Source organism: Notothenia rossii (assembly GCF_949606895.1).
Source record: "Notothenia rossii genome assembly, chromosome: 1".
Lineage (NCBI taxonomy): Eukaryota > Metazoa > Chordata > Actinopteri > Perciformes > Nototheniidae > Notothenia > Notothenia rossii.
Window position 1 is genome coordinate 66,869,871 of NC_136912.1, and position 16,886 is coordinate 66,886,756.

General features: G+C 44.6%; 2 protein-coding genes across 2 annotated transcripts in view; both read right to left on the bottom strand.

The window, feature by feature from the left end:
• LOC307037200 (E3 SUMO-protein ligase KIAA1586-like) overlaps positions 1–16,886 on the bottom strand; it is a 131,588-nt gene that overhangs the window by 113,933 nt on the left and 769 nt on the right. The gene's annotated exons all lie outside the window — the stretch shown is intronic.
• Positions 13,746–16,886, bottom strand: part of LOC307037320 (interferon-induced protein with tetratricopeptide repeats 1-like) — a 24,139-nt gene continuing 20,998 nt past the window's right edge. Inside the window, exon 2 of the mRNA XM_079678107.1 lies at positions 13,746–15,306. Coding sequence (XP_079534233.1) covers positions 14,001–15,306 — 1,306 coding nt within the window. The 3' untranslated portion in view covers positions 13,746–14,000. The remainder of the gene's footprint in view (positions 15,307–16,886) is intronic.

Consider the following 16,886-nt stretch of genomic DNA (forward strand, 5'->3'; position numbering starts at 1 on the left):
TATAATTTATATATTTTAATATTATTTCACATTTCATTTGCAATGTTGAATGTTCAATAAAAAGTTATGTTTGAAAGGATGTACTTGAATTATTATTATATATTATCATTATGTCTAAAATGGTCTTAAAATGGTGCCGACAATATTATCGTTTATCGCAATAATTTCCAGAAAAATGTATCGTCCAACACAATTAATTATCGTGACAGGCCTACTTAGGGGGTGCTTTGGCAATCCTGGGGGTGCTTCAGCACCCCCTAGCTCCCCCCTGGCGCCGCCCCTGCTCCTCCCCACAGTGGGACCTGCCGTTGGTGCTCGAGGCTCTGGTCACAGAACCATTTGAGCCTCTGGAGCTCTCCTCCCTGAAAGCACTGTCATGGAAGACAGCTTTGCTACTTGCCTTGACTTCAGCCAAGAGAGGGATCCGGGAACAAGCCCCCAGGAAGTGCGTCGGACTTTGAGGAAAATATTCGTTGTGGCCAAACGGCGGTACTACACTTCCGTTAGGTTGCTGGGCCTAGAAACACTTTTTCCCATTGACTTACATTGGGAAAGAGTCGTCTGTAAATCGTTGGATAATTTTTTTGAAACTAAATAAACTAACCAGTATGAACGTTTGTAAAATGTGCTAATAACGTTATTCTGAGAGTTATCTAACCCACGGGACCGCGCCGCCCGGCACGTTCATGTTACGTGTTTAGTACTACATGCATTTTACCTTTACCCATGGATGCACAATAAGAACGGACCCATATCGCCTTACTGCTAGCCCACGGAGCTGTAATAATGGATATATTGCACATGTTTGCTGTAATTCATCATTTGTAAAATATTATACTACATGGGCTGTATGATGTAAATCTTGTACCGTAAATGTTGTATTAAATAAAGTTAATATTACTGACGTAGATTAACGTCCCTGTAGCTTCTTATTGCACTAAGATATATATATATATATATATATATATATATATATATATATGTATATGTGTTGTGTGGTGCATGGTGCACGTTAGGCCCCATGCAGGGCTGGAGGACTCTCCTCACTATTTTCCATGCACACTCTTCACGAGGTAAGCGTGTCTGATGGTGCTCTATACCTGCCAAGTAAGCTGCGGCCCGACTTCTCCACGGTCACAACCGATGGAGAAGGAGTTGCGGTGCAGTGGCTGTTAACCAAAAGCTGGTCAGGGGCAGTGTGATGGGTCAATCTTGTTGGACGACAGGGCATTTATGCATCAGGGCTCCGCCCACCACTGTACCCAAAGAGTCCAGTAGAGGGTGGAGCCTGTGTAAGATATAACGAGGGGTTACGTATTGTAACCCTAGTTATATAAGCACAGGCGGAGCCCTCTACTTGGGGCCCTGTCTGTCCTATGCCGCTCGCTGAAGCGGGTGTAGGATGACAGTCAGGAGGCGAGGCCACCTTTTATACGGTGAGCTTGCACGCGAATTCAGGTAGGCCCTGCCCCGGGGGCCGGCTACGTTTATAGATATCTCAGTAGATGAATGCTTGCATAGTATGGTTGAGAGCATGGCCTGTGCTTATATAACAAGGGTTACAATATGTGACCCCTCATTTCTGTAAACCCATAGCAATGGTTTTCAACCACTGTACAGTAGCTGCTGACAGGACTTCTCAAAACCTTTGTGGCTAACTCACGTGCTTCATCTTCTATTCTTTCTCCTCTCTGAGCACGTTGATAAAGGTAGTGAGCAGCAAGGTACAAGTTCTCTGGATCCTGTTCTTGGGCAATTCTCATTTTCTCCAAGATGTCATCTTCCAGCCCTGTGCTGCTGTGCTTAGAAGCATAAATTAAAGCTAAGGCATGGCTAGTGTTCCACTCTCGTATGCCTGGCTGCATCTCGATGGCTCTCTGGAAGTTATCTACAACAAGTGTTTTGTCTCCACTGACCGTCATCAGCGCATAGGCTTTTTCAGCGTAGGTCTCCGGGTGGAGCTCCTCCTGGGATAGAGATGGGTATTTTTTATTCAGGGCGTCGACCTTAGACAAGTAGGCCTCGCTCTCTGCTTGGTTTCCCAGGTGATTGTGCAGCCAAGCCAGGTTCCCGTAGTTCACCACTAACCAGGGGCCTTCTTCTGCGCTTCATATTTTGCAGAAAGCCTCTGTAGCCTTGTTGAAGAAACTTTGGGCGTCTTCACTGAAGCCCAGCCCGTACTGAATGAACCCTCGCAGGTTGTAGATGTGACCCAGCCATATGTATCCATTCTCAGTCCCAATGTCTAGCAAGTTCTCCCTACAACGTAAAAGTAAGGACCTGCTGAGGTCAAGATCCCAGGTGAAGTGGCACTGCAGGGCCTTCAGTCTGGACACCAGTGTTTGAGCAGCACTAATAGAAAATAAGAAAATAAAAAATATTAAAAAACATCCTGAATAGTTTAATACAAAATGCCTCTGAAGTTTGCAACATTTAAATACACACTATTTACCTAATTTAGAGGAAGGGAGAATGGAAGGAAGGAATGGAGTACGAAACAAAATGATTCATTCCACTTAATCCCTGAAGATCATTATAAGTGAGGGTTGGTACGTAGAACGATTGGTAAATGGGAGACTTGCCTTCGGGCTCAACTCCCCCTCACACATGCATTACTGTGTGTGTGTGTGTGTGTGTGTGTGTGTGTGTGTGTGTGTGTGTGTGTGTGTGTGTGTGTGTGTGTGTGTGTGTGTGTGTGTGTGTGTGTGTGTGTGTGTGTGTGTGTGTGTGTGTGTGTGTGTGTGTGTGTGTGTGTGTGTGTGAGTGGCCCAGCCCTTCGTATATGTTTCTGTATGTGGTCCTCGGTGAAAAAAGTTTGCACACCCCTGCTCTAAAGTGTGTTATTTTTGGATCACCACATTTCATAGGGAGGAAGGGAGACCGAATAACAATTTGAATGAACAGGAAGGGAGGGACGGATTTATTTTTTCTTTGTGTTAGTTGCTGGACACAAAATAACTGAGCTCTACCATGTACTGTGTCAAGGGGTGAACACTGAGGCATGAACTCAATTGCACGACTCAAAACTCAGACTCAGATAGCGTTTCAAATAAAGACTTTACTGGAATTTTGAAAAGTAATAAAATAAGGAAAACAAAACACTCTTTCGAGGAAAACTAGAATCGTGATCTATAGCATAGGTCCGTGAAAGGTCCGTGAAAGGTCCGTGAGGTAAGCCGATACGTAGGTCTTCGAGAGACAACGAACTGACAATTAACAGGAGGGAGCTAACACAATATATACACAGGTAAAGGGGACACAGTTGAAAACAATCAGGGCGGGGAAAATAATCAAGGACGCAGGAGACAGAAAGGGGCGGGGAGCGTGGAGGCCTGAAATGAGAGGAAGAAATAATTAAGGGCATAGACATAAAGCACAAGACAAAGGGACATGACAACTCTAACATAAAGAATAAACTTTCACTATAAGTTTCTTGGACATGACAGTACCCCCCCTTCTAGGGACGGCTCCTGACGGCCCAGGCTCCTCTGAGTTGAGGCGGTCAAAATCCTCAATGAGGTTTTTGTCTACGATGAAGCGGGAAGGAATCCATTGCCGCTCCTCAGGACCATAACCCTTCCAGTCAACCAGTAACTGTCGCCCTCTACCCCTTTTCCGACTAGCCAATAGTGACTTGACCGTGTAAACCGGACCTCCATCGATCATCCGGGGGGGCGGGGGGGGTTTGACGTGGGAACCATAGCGCTCTCCTTCAACGGTTTTAATCTCCTTACATGGAAGGTGGGATGTACCTTCATGGCCCTGGGAAGCCGTAGTCTCACTGAGACTGGGTTTATGACCTTGGTGATGGGAAAAGGACCCACAAACCGGGGAGCCAGTTTTCGGGAGAGTACGTGGAGGGGAAGGTCTCGTGTAGAGAGACAGACTTTTTGGCCTGGCTGGTATACAGGGGCTGGTCGGCGTTTTTGGTCTGCTGCTCTTTTAACCAGTTGCGCATTCCTGCAGAGTATCTTCCTAGCCGCAGCCCGCACGCGCCGACAACGCCTGATCAGAGCGTGGGCAGACGGGATCGTGACCTCCCTCTCCGTGGCTGGGAACACTGGCGGCTGGTAGCCATAAACACAGTGAAACGGGGACAGGCCCGTGGCAGAAGTAGGGAGGATGTTGTGTGCATACTCAACCCAGGTGAGGTGCTCGCTCCAGGAGGATGGATTCTGGGACACCAGGCAGCGCAGGCAGGTCTCCAGTTCTTGATTTAGGCGCTCTGTCTGGCCGTTAGACTCCGGATGGTATCCAGACGAGAGACTGACCGTGGCACCGATGAGGCTGCAGAACTCCTTCCAGAAGCGTGACACAAACTGGGGGCCCCGGTCGGAGACAATATCCTTAGGGAAACCATGAAGCCGAAACACATTCTGCATCATGACCTCCGCCGTTTCCTTAGCTGAGGGCATCTTGGGCAGAGCAATGAAATGTGTCATCTTGGAAAATCTGTCCACTACCGTGAGAACTGTGGTTTTACCTCTAGAGAGGGGCAGGCCAGTGACGAAGTCCATGGAGATCTCTGACCAGGGCCTGTTGGGAATAGGGAGTGGTTGTAATAGTCCTATTCGCGACCTGGAAGAGGTCTTGTTTCGAGCGCAGATAGGGCACACCTCCACATACTCCTTCACCTCCTTCTCCATGGATGTCCACCAGAAACGTTGTTTGATAATGAACATAGTTCTCTTGACTCCTGGGTGACAGGTGAGCAGCGAAGTGTGAGCCCAGTGGATCACCTGTGGTCGCTCGGCCTCCTGAACAAAAATCCGGTTAGGCGGGCAACCCCTTGGTGCAGGAGCTCCAGCATTGGCACGTATTACCTCCTTCTCTACTGGCCAAGTCAGCGCTCCTACCACCCGGTTCAATGGGATGATGGGTTCCGGCTTCTTGGCTGCAGGCACAGGGTCAAACAGACGGGACAGAGCGTCAGGCTTGACATTCTGAGACCCCGGCCTGTAGGAAAGAACAAAGTCAAAACGGTTGAAAAACAAGGTCCACCTAGCCTGGCGGGAGTTCAGTCTTTTTGCCTTTCTTATGTACTCCAGGTTCTTGTGATCGGTCCAGACCACAAAAGGATGCTCGGCTCCCTCCAACCAATGCCTCCACTCTTCCAACGCTAACTTCACGGCCAGCAACTCACGGTTTCCCAGGTCATAATTTCTCTCTGCTGGGGAGAGCTTCCTGGACAGGAAAGCGCAGGGGTGAAGTTTGTTGTCCTTCTGTTGTTGCTGGGAGAGGACCGCTCCCACCCCCTCGTTGGAGGCATCCACTTCCACCACGAACTGGCGAGTGGGATCCGGCATGGTAAGTATGGGGGCAATGGTGAACATCTTTTTCAGCCGAGAAAAAGCCTCCTCAGCCTGAGGAGACCACACAAAAGGCACCTGAGGGGACGTGAGGACATGAAGAGGGGCTGCAATAGCGCTGAAGCTCCGCACAAAACGTCTGTAAAAATTAGCAAAGCCTAAAAACTGCTGCACTTTCTTGCGAGAGTCAGGGGTAGGCCAACAGGCTACTGCGCTAACTTTTTCTGGGTCCATCCTAACCTGACCTGGGGAAATGATGAAGCCCAAAAAAGTGACTGTTTCTACATGAAATTCACACTTTTCAGCTTTGACAAACAACTTATTTTGGAGCAGTTTCTGTAGAACCAGGCGGACATGTTGTTTGTGGGTGTGAAGGTCAGGGGAGTAGATCAGAATGTCGTCCAGATAAACAAAAACGAAACGGTTCAGAAACTCCCTCAACACGTCGTTGATCATAGCCTGGAAGACTGCAGGAGCGTTTGACAAGCCAAACGGCATGACCAGGTATTCATAATGTCCTGAAGGGGTGTTAAAAGCCGTCTTCCATTCATCGCCCTCCCTGATCCTGACCAAATGATAGGCGTTACGCAGGTCTAACTTGGTGAAAACCTTGGCTTCCTGAAGCTGCTCGAAAGCGGACGAGATGAGAGGGAGGGGGTACCGGTTTTTAACCATAATGTCATTGAGAGGTGAGTAGTCGATACAGGGCCTAAGAGACCCATCCTTTTTGCCAACGAAAAAAAAACCTGCACCTGCTGGGGATGAGGAATGACGAATAAGCCCTGTTTTGAGGGAGGCATCAATATAGTCATGGCCTCTTTCTCAGGTCCTGAAATTGCATAAAGTCGACCCTTAGGAATGGGAGACCCGGCAATCAAGTCAATAGCACAGTCATAGGAGAGGTGAGGAGGAAGAGCCAGAGCTTTGGACTTACTAAAGACTTCACTAAGGTCGTGGTAGCAGGAAGGAACTGAAAGTACATCCGGAAGATATATTTTTGGGACTGTATCCTGCCTAACACTCCCAGTGTTACATCTCCTGTCAATCTCTGCTACCTGCTTAAAACAGTGATCAATGCAATTCTTTCCCCACCCCTCCACCCTCCCAGATTGCCAATCTATGTGAGGGTTATGAAGTTTCAACCAGGGAAACCCCAAAATGAGTGGATGTTGGGCTGAGTTAAATAAGTGAAAAGACATTGTCTCGTGGTGGTTATCATTACATCTTACTTCCAAAGGCTCTGTTTGGTGAGTCACTTTAAACAACAACCGCCCATCGAGAGCACTCGCTTCAAGAGGCTGGGGTAGAGGTTTAGTTTTTATGTCCCATTTTTTAACTAAACCCCAATCCATAAGACTTTCGTCTGCCCCTGAGTCAATGAGAGCACCCTGAGTAACCACATTGTCTCAGATTTTTACCTGGATGCGGGTCAGGGTGCGAGGAGGAAAGTCAGAGGAAGAGATCCGGCTCACCAACGTACTCCTCTTTATTGGTGAGCCTCCTCTTTTACCGGACAAGCCGCTTGTGGGTGTCTGCGCTGCCCGCAGTAGAAACACAGACCCTCCTTGAATCGACTCTGACGGTCTGCCAGCGACAGCTTGGCGCGGCCCAAGTGCATTGGCTCCTCCACGGAGCCAGGGGGCGCTGTTGTCCGGAACGCAGGTGGTGAGGGGTGACGGAGCCTCCAAGAAGAAATAATATCCAGCGGCGAGCTTCTCCTCTGGAGAGGCGGATCAACCGCATCCTTGGATTTATTCCTTCTCCTCTCCGTCAAACGATTGTCTATCCTTATAGCCATGTATATGACAGAGCCCAAGTCAGCGGGCAGATCGAGAGGCGCCAGCTGGTCTTGTAAAGAATCCGAGAGACCGCTGACGAAAGCGTCAAACAATGCAGCGGAGTTCCAGCCGCTGTCGGCTGCCTTAGTCCGGAACTCGATGGCGTAGTCAGCCACACTCCGCTTATGTTGTCGCAGCTTGATCAGAGCCCGAGCTGCTTCCCTGCCCGGCGTGGTTTGATCGAAGGTCTTCCTCATAGTGTCTATGAAGTTTTCCAGAGACCCGCAGATAGGCGAGCCTCGGGACCATTCTGCCGTGGCCCACGCTGCTGCTCGGCCGGAGAGATGAGAGATCATAAAAGCCACTTTGGAATTGTCCGTGGGAAAAGCAGCCGGTTGGTGGTGATAGTGTAACTCACACTGCACGATGAACGGCCGGCAGCCTTCTGAGTCTCCGGAGTACTTTTCGGGTGGAGCCAGACGCATGGAAGCACTGTGCGGCTCAGTAACCCGGTTGGGATCGAATCCGGTCACCGCTGGAACCGGAGGAGTCGTAGGAGGAGAAACAGCCTGCAGGTGAGTGAGCACACGCTGAACCTCTGCTGCCAGTAGATTCACTTGGGTCGTCACCGATGTTTGTAGTTCCCTCTAGCTGCTGGTTAGATTCTGCACTCCCTGCTGCATGGTGGCGATATGCTCCTCTTGTTGATCAAGACGTTGGCCCTGAGAGCGGATAGCGTTCTTAATCTGATCTGAGTCGGCTGAGTTCATTTTGATGGTCGGTTCGTACTGTCAAGGGGTGAACACTGAGGCATGAACTCAATTGCACGACTCAAAACTCAGACTCAGATAGCGTTTCAAAATAAAGACTTTACTGGAATTTTGCACAGTAATAAAATAAGGAAAACAAAACACTCTTTCGAGGAAAACTAGAATCGTGATCTATAGCATAGGTCCGTGAAAGGTCCGTGAAAGGTCCGGGAGGTAAGCCGATACGTAGGTCTTCGAGAGACAACGAACTGACAATTAACAGGAGGGAGCTAACACAATATATACACAGGTAAAGGGGACACAGTTGGAAACAATCAGGGCGGGGAAAATAATCAAGGACGCAGGAGACAGAAAGGGGCGGGGAGCGTGGAGGCCTGAAATGAGAGGAAGAAATAATTAAGGGCATAGACATAAAGCACAAGACAAAGGGACATGACAACTCTAACATAAAGAATAAACTTTCACTATCAGTTTCTTGGACATGACATACTGTGTTTGGTTGTCCATGGGAAGATTTAAATGTGATTTCATATGCAGCAAGGAACAAAGTAACTTTAATGAAGCAGTAGTAAAAAGTGGAGGCAACATAAGAAAGAAATAATAAGGAAATGACTGAATTAAAAAAAAAGTATCACAATAACAGAAGAGTAGGGAAATAGGTGTCACAAAGAAGGGGAGAACAGAAGGAAGAAAGGAAAGGCAGAAACGTAAGAGATAATTAAAAAATGTTGATACAAGTAAGGTAGGAGGATACAAGTAAGTAAGGTATAGGTTGGTAGGAAGAAAGGTATGACATTGAGCAACAAAGTCGAACAAAGCAGACAGGAAATGTTACGGTGACCAAGGGAAATAAAATAGTTAATTCAAAAAAAAGATTCTAAACAGATGGATTTGGCATTTCTCCTCATGCTGAAATTCGACCAAGAAGAAATCAATCAGTTATAGGTTGAATATTAAAACAAAGAAAAATAAATACATCATTTTAAAATTCCTGTCAACCTGGCATAAATCGAAGAAATAAATTAAGAAATAAGAAGGAATGGATTGGGTGACTAAGGATCCATAACGGCTGTGGCTCAGTGGATAGAGTGCTGGACTTCAAATCAGGGGGTAGCAAGTTTTAATCCCACTGCAGTCAGCATGTCGTTGTGTCCCTGGGCAAGACAATTCACCCCAAATTGCTCCTGCGGGGATTGTCCATAATGTATGTAAGTCGCTTTGGATAAAAGCGTCTAACAAATGACATGTAATAATGCAAAAAAATTTCCAATAACTCAATAAGACATTCATTAAATCCCAATGTTAATTATGATTAACTTTTAGAGTGAAAGGGTTTTTGCTCTTGATGCTGTTGATTTGCTGTAAATGACGGGTTGTTGTTGAGCACGGAGCTTTAAATGCTCACTGCTGATAAAACAAATGTCAGAGGTGGGGCATTTATGCATAAATCTCATGAACTGCCCCTTGACCTTCGTTTTCCAGTAATGGCAACAGGGAGGATCAGAACAACAGCATTCTTTGTTTTCTCTGTAGTTTCTCAAAGCGACATTTCAGAGGGGTAACATTTGTGATGTCTTAATGCCCCTTTACTTTAGTTTCCCATGAATAAAAACCTGTCAAATATCAATCAACCTTTCGTTTTACACGTGAGTCATTAAACTGGGTCATTTCTGTTCATTTGAAGTGGGGAAAAGTGTTTTTTCTTTTCTCTTTAAAGCTATAAGGGTCATTCTAGAATTGGAGGACATTTAGATGTCACAACTTTTGAAAAAGTAACCCTCTATTTCCTAATTTGATGTTATGTATTTGAGAACAACAGGTAGTAAACCATCACAAACAATCAATTGTAATAATGTCTATTTCCCTCTTAATCATTTTAACACAGTTGTGTTCGTTTTGAACATTACATTTAGCTAAAGATGATACATTGTACTGCAGGAATTGCAACTCTGTAACTCTTTACTCTAATTAGTAACACGGTTGCAAATCAATGCCCAATGTTAGCTTTTAGCTCAGAATGAATGCTATCAGCACAATGTAATGCTACTTTCAAGGCAAGGACTAACTTAGATATTCAACTAAAGAAAGATCAGAGTCAAAATCAACTTTATTGTCAATCTTCCAGTTTGTGTGTGCAGACAGAGGGATCGAAATACCGTTTCCCGCAATCCCGAATATAAAAAAATATATATGCAAATATGTACACAGTCAAAGACACCTTTGTACATGTGCACACATTAAGACCTAAATAAAAACACAACAATAAATATGTACAAAATAAAAGTCACTTCAATATTTTGAGAATGTACATTAGTGCAAGATTGTCCATAGCAGCGTAAAAAGTGTCTGGTGCTGGATTTGAGTGTCTGACTGTGTGAGGGAGTTATAGTCCAGTGGGGGCAGGGAGGAGAGGGAGGAGAGGGAGGATAGGGGGAGAGAGGGAGGGAAGGAGGGGAGGGATGGGAGAGAGTTCAGCCTCCTGACAGCCTGGTGGAAAAAAATGTTCTTTAGTCGGGTGGTGCTCGACCTCAGGCTGCATAACGTCCTCCCTGAAGGCAGGAGGGTGAAGAGGCAGGTGGAGGGATGGGTGGGGTCACCCACAATGCTGAGTGCTCTGCGGGTGAGGCGGATGTTGTAAATGTCCAGGAGTGATGGGAGTGAGGCACCGATGATCCTCTCAGCTGTGTTCACAATGCGCTGCAGGGTCTTGCGATTTGATGCTGTGCAGCTTCCGAACCACACCGTGATGCAACCGCTGAGGATGCTCTCGATGGCGCCTCGGTAGAAGGAGAGCATGGGGGGGGGGGGCTCTGTACAGTTTTTGGACAAAGTAGAGGCGCTGCTGGGCTGTCTTGGTGATTGACTCTGTGTTGTTACTCCAGGAGAGGTCCCCGGTGATGTTCACCCCAAGGAATTTGGTGCAGCTCACCTGCTCCACAGCAGCACCACCAATGGTCACTTGGTCGGGGTGTTGGGTGTCGTTCCTCCTGAAGTCGAACACACTCTCCTTTGTTTTCTCCACATTGAGAAAGAGATTGTTATCGATGCACCACGTGGCCAGCTGGTTCACCTCCCTCCTATAGTGGGTCTTGTCGTTGTTGCTGATGAGACCCACCACGATTGTGTCATCCGCAAACGTGATGAAGTGGTTGGAGCTGTGTGCAGTCGTGGGTCAGCAGGGTGAAGAGCAGGGGGCTGAGCACACATCCTTGGGGGGCCCCCGTACTCAGTATGATTGCTCCTGATGTGTTTTTGGCGACCCGTACAGATTGGGATCTGGCAGTGAGGAAGTCCAGCAGCCAGTCACAGAGAAAGGGGCTGAGGCCCAGGCTGCTGGGGGATGATGGTGTTGAATGCTGAGATAAAGTCTATGAACAGCATCCTCACATAAGAGTTTTTAGTGTCCAAGTGGGTGAGGGCTGAGAGCAGAGGAGATTGTATCCTCAGTGGACCGCTTCGCTCGATATGCACTACTGTATAACTTTAAATTGAATCCGTCTGATTCAGATAAAAAGAGTAACAGGGATGAGTAGGTTAGACTAGAGTGCCAGACGCCTTCTAGACTGAAATAATAAGAAAAATATGACAAATAAAAAAGAGGACTTATCTTTGGTCTACACATGGCAGTAGCACATGGCATGATAACGTAAATTCCTCTGTGTCATTTGACTTACAGTTTTCTCTTCCTCTGCCAAGCTAATATGATTCCGCCACAGGGTTGCGTGCATGTTGAGGGACACACTTTTAGTATAGAATAACTGTCATGATCAGGGCTGGCTCTGACCAATTTGCTGCCCTAGGCAAGAGTTTAGCTGGTGCCCCCCACCTCAGCCTGAAAATCGTACAGTAGAAAAGTAAAGATCAATAGGGTATCCAAGGAATACACAATAGAAGAATGAAAACTCTACTAACTATAGGTTATAACATACAAAAGGGTTCGGATGTATTTAGTATCATATCAAAGTAAAATGCTTCAATCTGGTGCACTTTGAGCGCTAAATAACTAGAGACTAGATCTAGGGGGTACAACCCTAAATACACATGTGAAAAAGATCTGTATACATTTTAATAATCAAGAAAGTATGTGAACATAACCAATAACAAGCCATAGCCAATAACAAATAAATGTAACATATTTTATTTTTGTTGTTCATTTATAGTTTTGTGTCTGGGCTCCTGAATCTGTCTCAGAACTTCTCTCTCCTCTCTCCCCCTCCTGAGAAGCATCAGTAATTCAACTAAAGTAAAGGTTTAGCTTTGAACAAGTTTTAAAGTTTATCTTCTCTTATGTTACCTAGTTTAAATGTATTTATTTATGCATATTTGACTAATCATTCCCGTTTTGAACAATATTTTGGGTTAACTGTCCTATAGTATATATTGGAAGGATTTCATACCTGTTTTTGATTTATCCTAATAATTATAACGGTGTGCATTGGACATATGTGTTTACATAAATTGTGATAAAAACGTTTGAGACCCGCTGAGATAACTTAGACTAAAGTTAACTATCTAGACATTCAGAGAGTCAGTGTATTCATAGACTGGTTCTTCTGCTTTTACTTATGTACAAGATCTGAGTACTTTTTCCACCTCTGTTGTGCAATTATTTGCACGTGCCTCACCTTGGGTTGTGCATGCCCAGCTGTTGTCTTGGTGATTAGTCTTTTGTGTATACATGCCTTTTTTCCCTCTTGTTCTCTGTCAGTTCTTCGTCATTGTTTCCATAGTTTGGTTCCTATCCCCTATCTGTATTCTTCTGGATTTCCCTCGTCTACCCTCCTACATGTATATCCTCTAAGTCTACCCGGTTTGTTACTCGTTTTTGTTTGCTACTTTTCTTTTGTTGACCTTGTCTAACCCTCAATTGTTTTTGTATTTATTTGGAACAGCTTTGATTATTAAAGCTTGCTTTTTGTTTATATTTGTATACCTGCCTCTTTCATTATGCATTTGGGTCCTGATTCCCTTTCCCTGTGATACATATAGGATTCATAGAAAGAGACAGTGTATGGTGATATGTAAATGAGTTCATATCAAATGGAGAAGTTCAGTTTTAATGCACGTTATTTTCTACTCATTTAGATAATGAGCAGCAGCTGTCTGCAGTGTCAATGAAGAACTGTTGGAGACACCTGCACCATGACGCTCTGCTGCTGCCATCTACTGCTGTAACCAGGTTACTGTTTGGATACCACTTCCTGTTGACAGGGTAGTAGTAGTGCTACATTTTCTATAGAGTATATGCTTGTATTAACCCTAAAGCAACCAGGAAACCAAAAACAAGTACATTTCTTGGTTTACATAATGCATTTTTATTGTTTTTTACAATATAGAGGCACTCTTGATATATAATCAGTTGCATCATGCAATACTATTGAGGTTATACATCCATACTATATTGCAATACCAATCACACATTTTTATATTACACAAATAAAAGCTTACGGCAAAGCACATTTCATAGGTTATAGAGTATTTTGCTAGAAAGAACAGTGCACATGGAAAACACATACACATGGTTCAGGAAAACAACATGTCAACAACCTGTGTTATAAAGGATTTGGCTTATTTCCTAAATCGATTGTAGGCTAGTACTGCCGACAGTTTTTCAGTGCATAAACTCTGACACATCCTACCTAACTGACTTTCTCCACAGACACACTCCCACTCGCTCCCTCCGCTCTGCTACTGCCAACCTCCTGTCCCTCCCCACCCGGACCAACCTCAAGTCCTGGGGCGGCAGAGCCTTCTCCGTTGCTGCACCCACCCTCTGGAACTCACTACCCCAATCCATCAGAGATTCTTCCTCCCTCACAGTATTCAAAACATCACTCAAAACCCACCTGTTCAACACTGCATTCAACCACTGACCACCCCCCGCCCTATTTTTGTTTTGTTTATCTCTTTTTGTATTTTTCTTTGTTTTGTTTTTTGTTTTTTGTTGTTTGTTTTTTTAATCCTCTGTCAAAGCGTCTTTGAGTTTCCTGAAAAGGGCTATACAAGTCTCATGTATTATTATTATTATTATTATTATTATTATTATTATACATCTTCTCAATCAATAAGTATATAAAGATTATTTTTAGGTAGTGCAATACCTAGGTTTTCTTCTGATTGTTTTACCTGTGCTGTTAAAAACACTACGGCTCTTGCAGGTTTGCCAGAAACTCCCTTATTTCTCCGCACATTCTGTCCCTGGCTTTGGCCCTGATCTTCTCCAGAACTTTGATGCTGCCGTCACGATAGAAGGATTGGTGCGGTATCACTGCTGCCTTCATGTGATATTTGAGTGACTTTTGATACTCCTTTCGAACGAAATTTAAATATCTTGCGTAGTTGTTGTAAAGCACCTGTTTGTCTGCTGGTTCCAAATCCCTTTCTAGCAGTTCCTGATATATCTGCTCAGCTTTCGCCTGGCCATCATTTGCCTTTCCATACACATTTGCAAGGTCTATCTTCTTCACAAGGGAAGAATGAGGGTAGAGAGAAATCACCTCTTGATGGAGACCCACTGCTCTGTCTATCATGCTTTTCTTTGGGCGACTGTCCCTGAAAAAAATGATCTTCCATTTGTAGCAGAGAGCAGCGCATCTCTTCAGATAACGCTCATCTGGATGGTCCTTCAGAGCCTCCTCTGCCAAATCAATAGCCTCATCAACAGATAAATATGTTTTGTAAACCCTTAGTATGGCTGTAAAACCATTGTAGCTGCTGACAGGATTCCTTAAAACCTCTCTGGCTAACTCACGTGCTTCATCTTCAATACTTTCTCCTCTCTTAGCACGTTGATCAAGGTATTTAACAGCAAGGTACAAGTTCTCTGGATCCTGTTCTTTAGCGATTCTCATTTTCTCCAAGATTTCCTCTTCCAGCCCTGTGCTGCTGTGCTTAGAAGCATTCACTAACCCTATGATGTAGCTAGTGTTCCACTCCACCATGTCCGGCTGCATCTCAATGGCTTTCTGGAAGTAATCTGCAGACAGCAGCTTTTTGTCTGCGCTGAACTTCATCAGGGTCCAGGCTTTTTCAGCGTAGGTCTCCGGGTGGAGCTCCTTCTGGGATGGAGATGGGTATTTTTTAATCAGGGCGTCGACCTTTGACAGGTAGGCCTCGCTCTCTGCTTGATCTCCCAGTTGGTGGTGCAGCCAAGCCAGGTTCCCGTAGTTCACCACTAACCAGGGGCCCTCACCTGCGCTTCTTATCCGGCTGAAGGCCTCTGTAGCCTTGTTGAAGAAACTTAGGGCGTCTTCATTGAAGCCCAGCTTGTACTGAATGAACCCTCGCAGGTTGTAGATGTGACCCAGCCAGCTGTTTCCCTCCTCAGTGCCAATGTCCTTCACGGTTTCCCTTAGAGATATAAGTAAGGATCTGCTGGGGTCCAGATCCCAGGTGAAGTGGCACTGCACGGCCTCCAGTTTGGACACTAGTGTTTGACTCTTAGAGGCACTGAAGAACAAAAGGAGTACATATTAAAACAAATCTGTTATAGGTTAATGTAATATCCTCTAAAGTGTGCTATATTTGGATAACCACATTTCAGAGGAAGGGAGACCGATACAAATGGAGTAATGCAACTTGAATGAACAGGAAGGGAGGAAAGGATTTGTATTTGTGTTAGTTGCTGGATAAAAAATAATTGAGCTCTATACAATGTATACTGTGTTTTGTTGTCTATGTGAAGAAATAAATGTGATTTGATCTGCAGCAAGGAACAAGGTCACTTAAGAAAGGAAGAATAAGCGAATTAATGGATAAAAATGAGTGACACAATAACAGAAGAGTAGGGGAAAAGGTGTTACAAAGAAGGGGAGATAAGAAGGAAGAAAGGAAAAGCAGAAAGCTAGGAGATAATTAAAAAAAAGGTTGATAGAGGTAAGGAAGGAGGATACAAGTAAGTAAGTGATAGGGTGGTAGGAAGAAAGGTATGCCATTGAGCAATAATTTCATTAAAATTTCCTTTAGACCTGGCATAAATCGAAGAAGTAAATTACGAATGAAAGTTCTCCTGCTATTTCTAGGCATATATTATGGGTCTCAGATATATATAAATATATAAAAACATGTTTATGATATGTTTTGCTCAAAATACCAACATATCATGCATTTTAGACATCCCTTATATCCACGGGCGGATCTACGAGGGGGAAAGTCGGGCAGCTTTACTTCTCTACAGCAGTTCCAAAACTATAACAAGCTCAGAGGAAATAGGCATTGGATTTATTAAGAGGAGCCTTAAAGGTCACCTATTGTAATTTGAACAATATCTTATAGGGCCATATCTATACAAAACATGTCTCTGAAGTGTTTTACTAAAAATACCAAACAGACCACCCATTGTAGCCATGTCTCATACCCCTCTATTTCAGCCTGTTAAAAAAAGAGCTGTTTCTGGGTTCTGGCCCTTTACATGTTAACCAGCCGCTTTTCACTTTTCCCTGAATCTCACAATTTGTCACTTTGTTATCACCTTTTGTCCTTATTCATGTATGTTTTTTTATGTCCGAAAGCCATTGGTTCAGCTGGTGTCTCCCCATGTGAAGTATAGCTCCTCTGCTGGTGTTACTTTGCATTTGTTTGTGGTTACTTTCTTTTCATTCAGTATTACACAATAACTATTACATAATAATTTTTAATTGCATTTCCAGTTGCAGACGGTGTTAACTCCACCCCTCTTTACTTGTTCTACTGTCATTCCTTCTCTGTTGTCTTGAAGCTTTGTGGCTGCTGCAGAAATATCTAGTTTCTGATATAGGTGTTTTATGAATATCCTGCTGAGTGCATGTGTGACTTTTACAACACTTCCTGCCACTAAAACCCAACTGGCAGAGAGTTTAACTTCTGGAGGGGATGCACTACCTGCACTGGCAACATAACTAAAATAACAGCCAGTAAAAAAACACTTATTCACTGAACGTCTCTATAAAATTAATTTGAAATCGTCAAAAGAGATTTTGTGTACAAATTTAGCAAGAGCCACAGATCATTAGTTGATAGGAATGTCTTTATATTTGATTGTGATATTTACA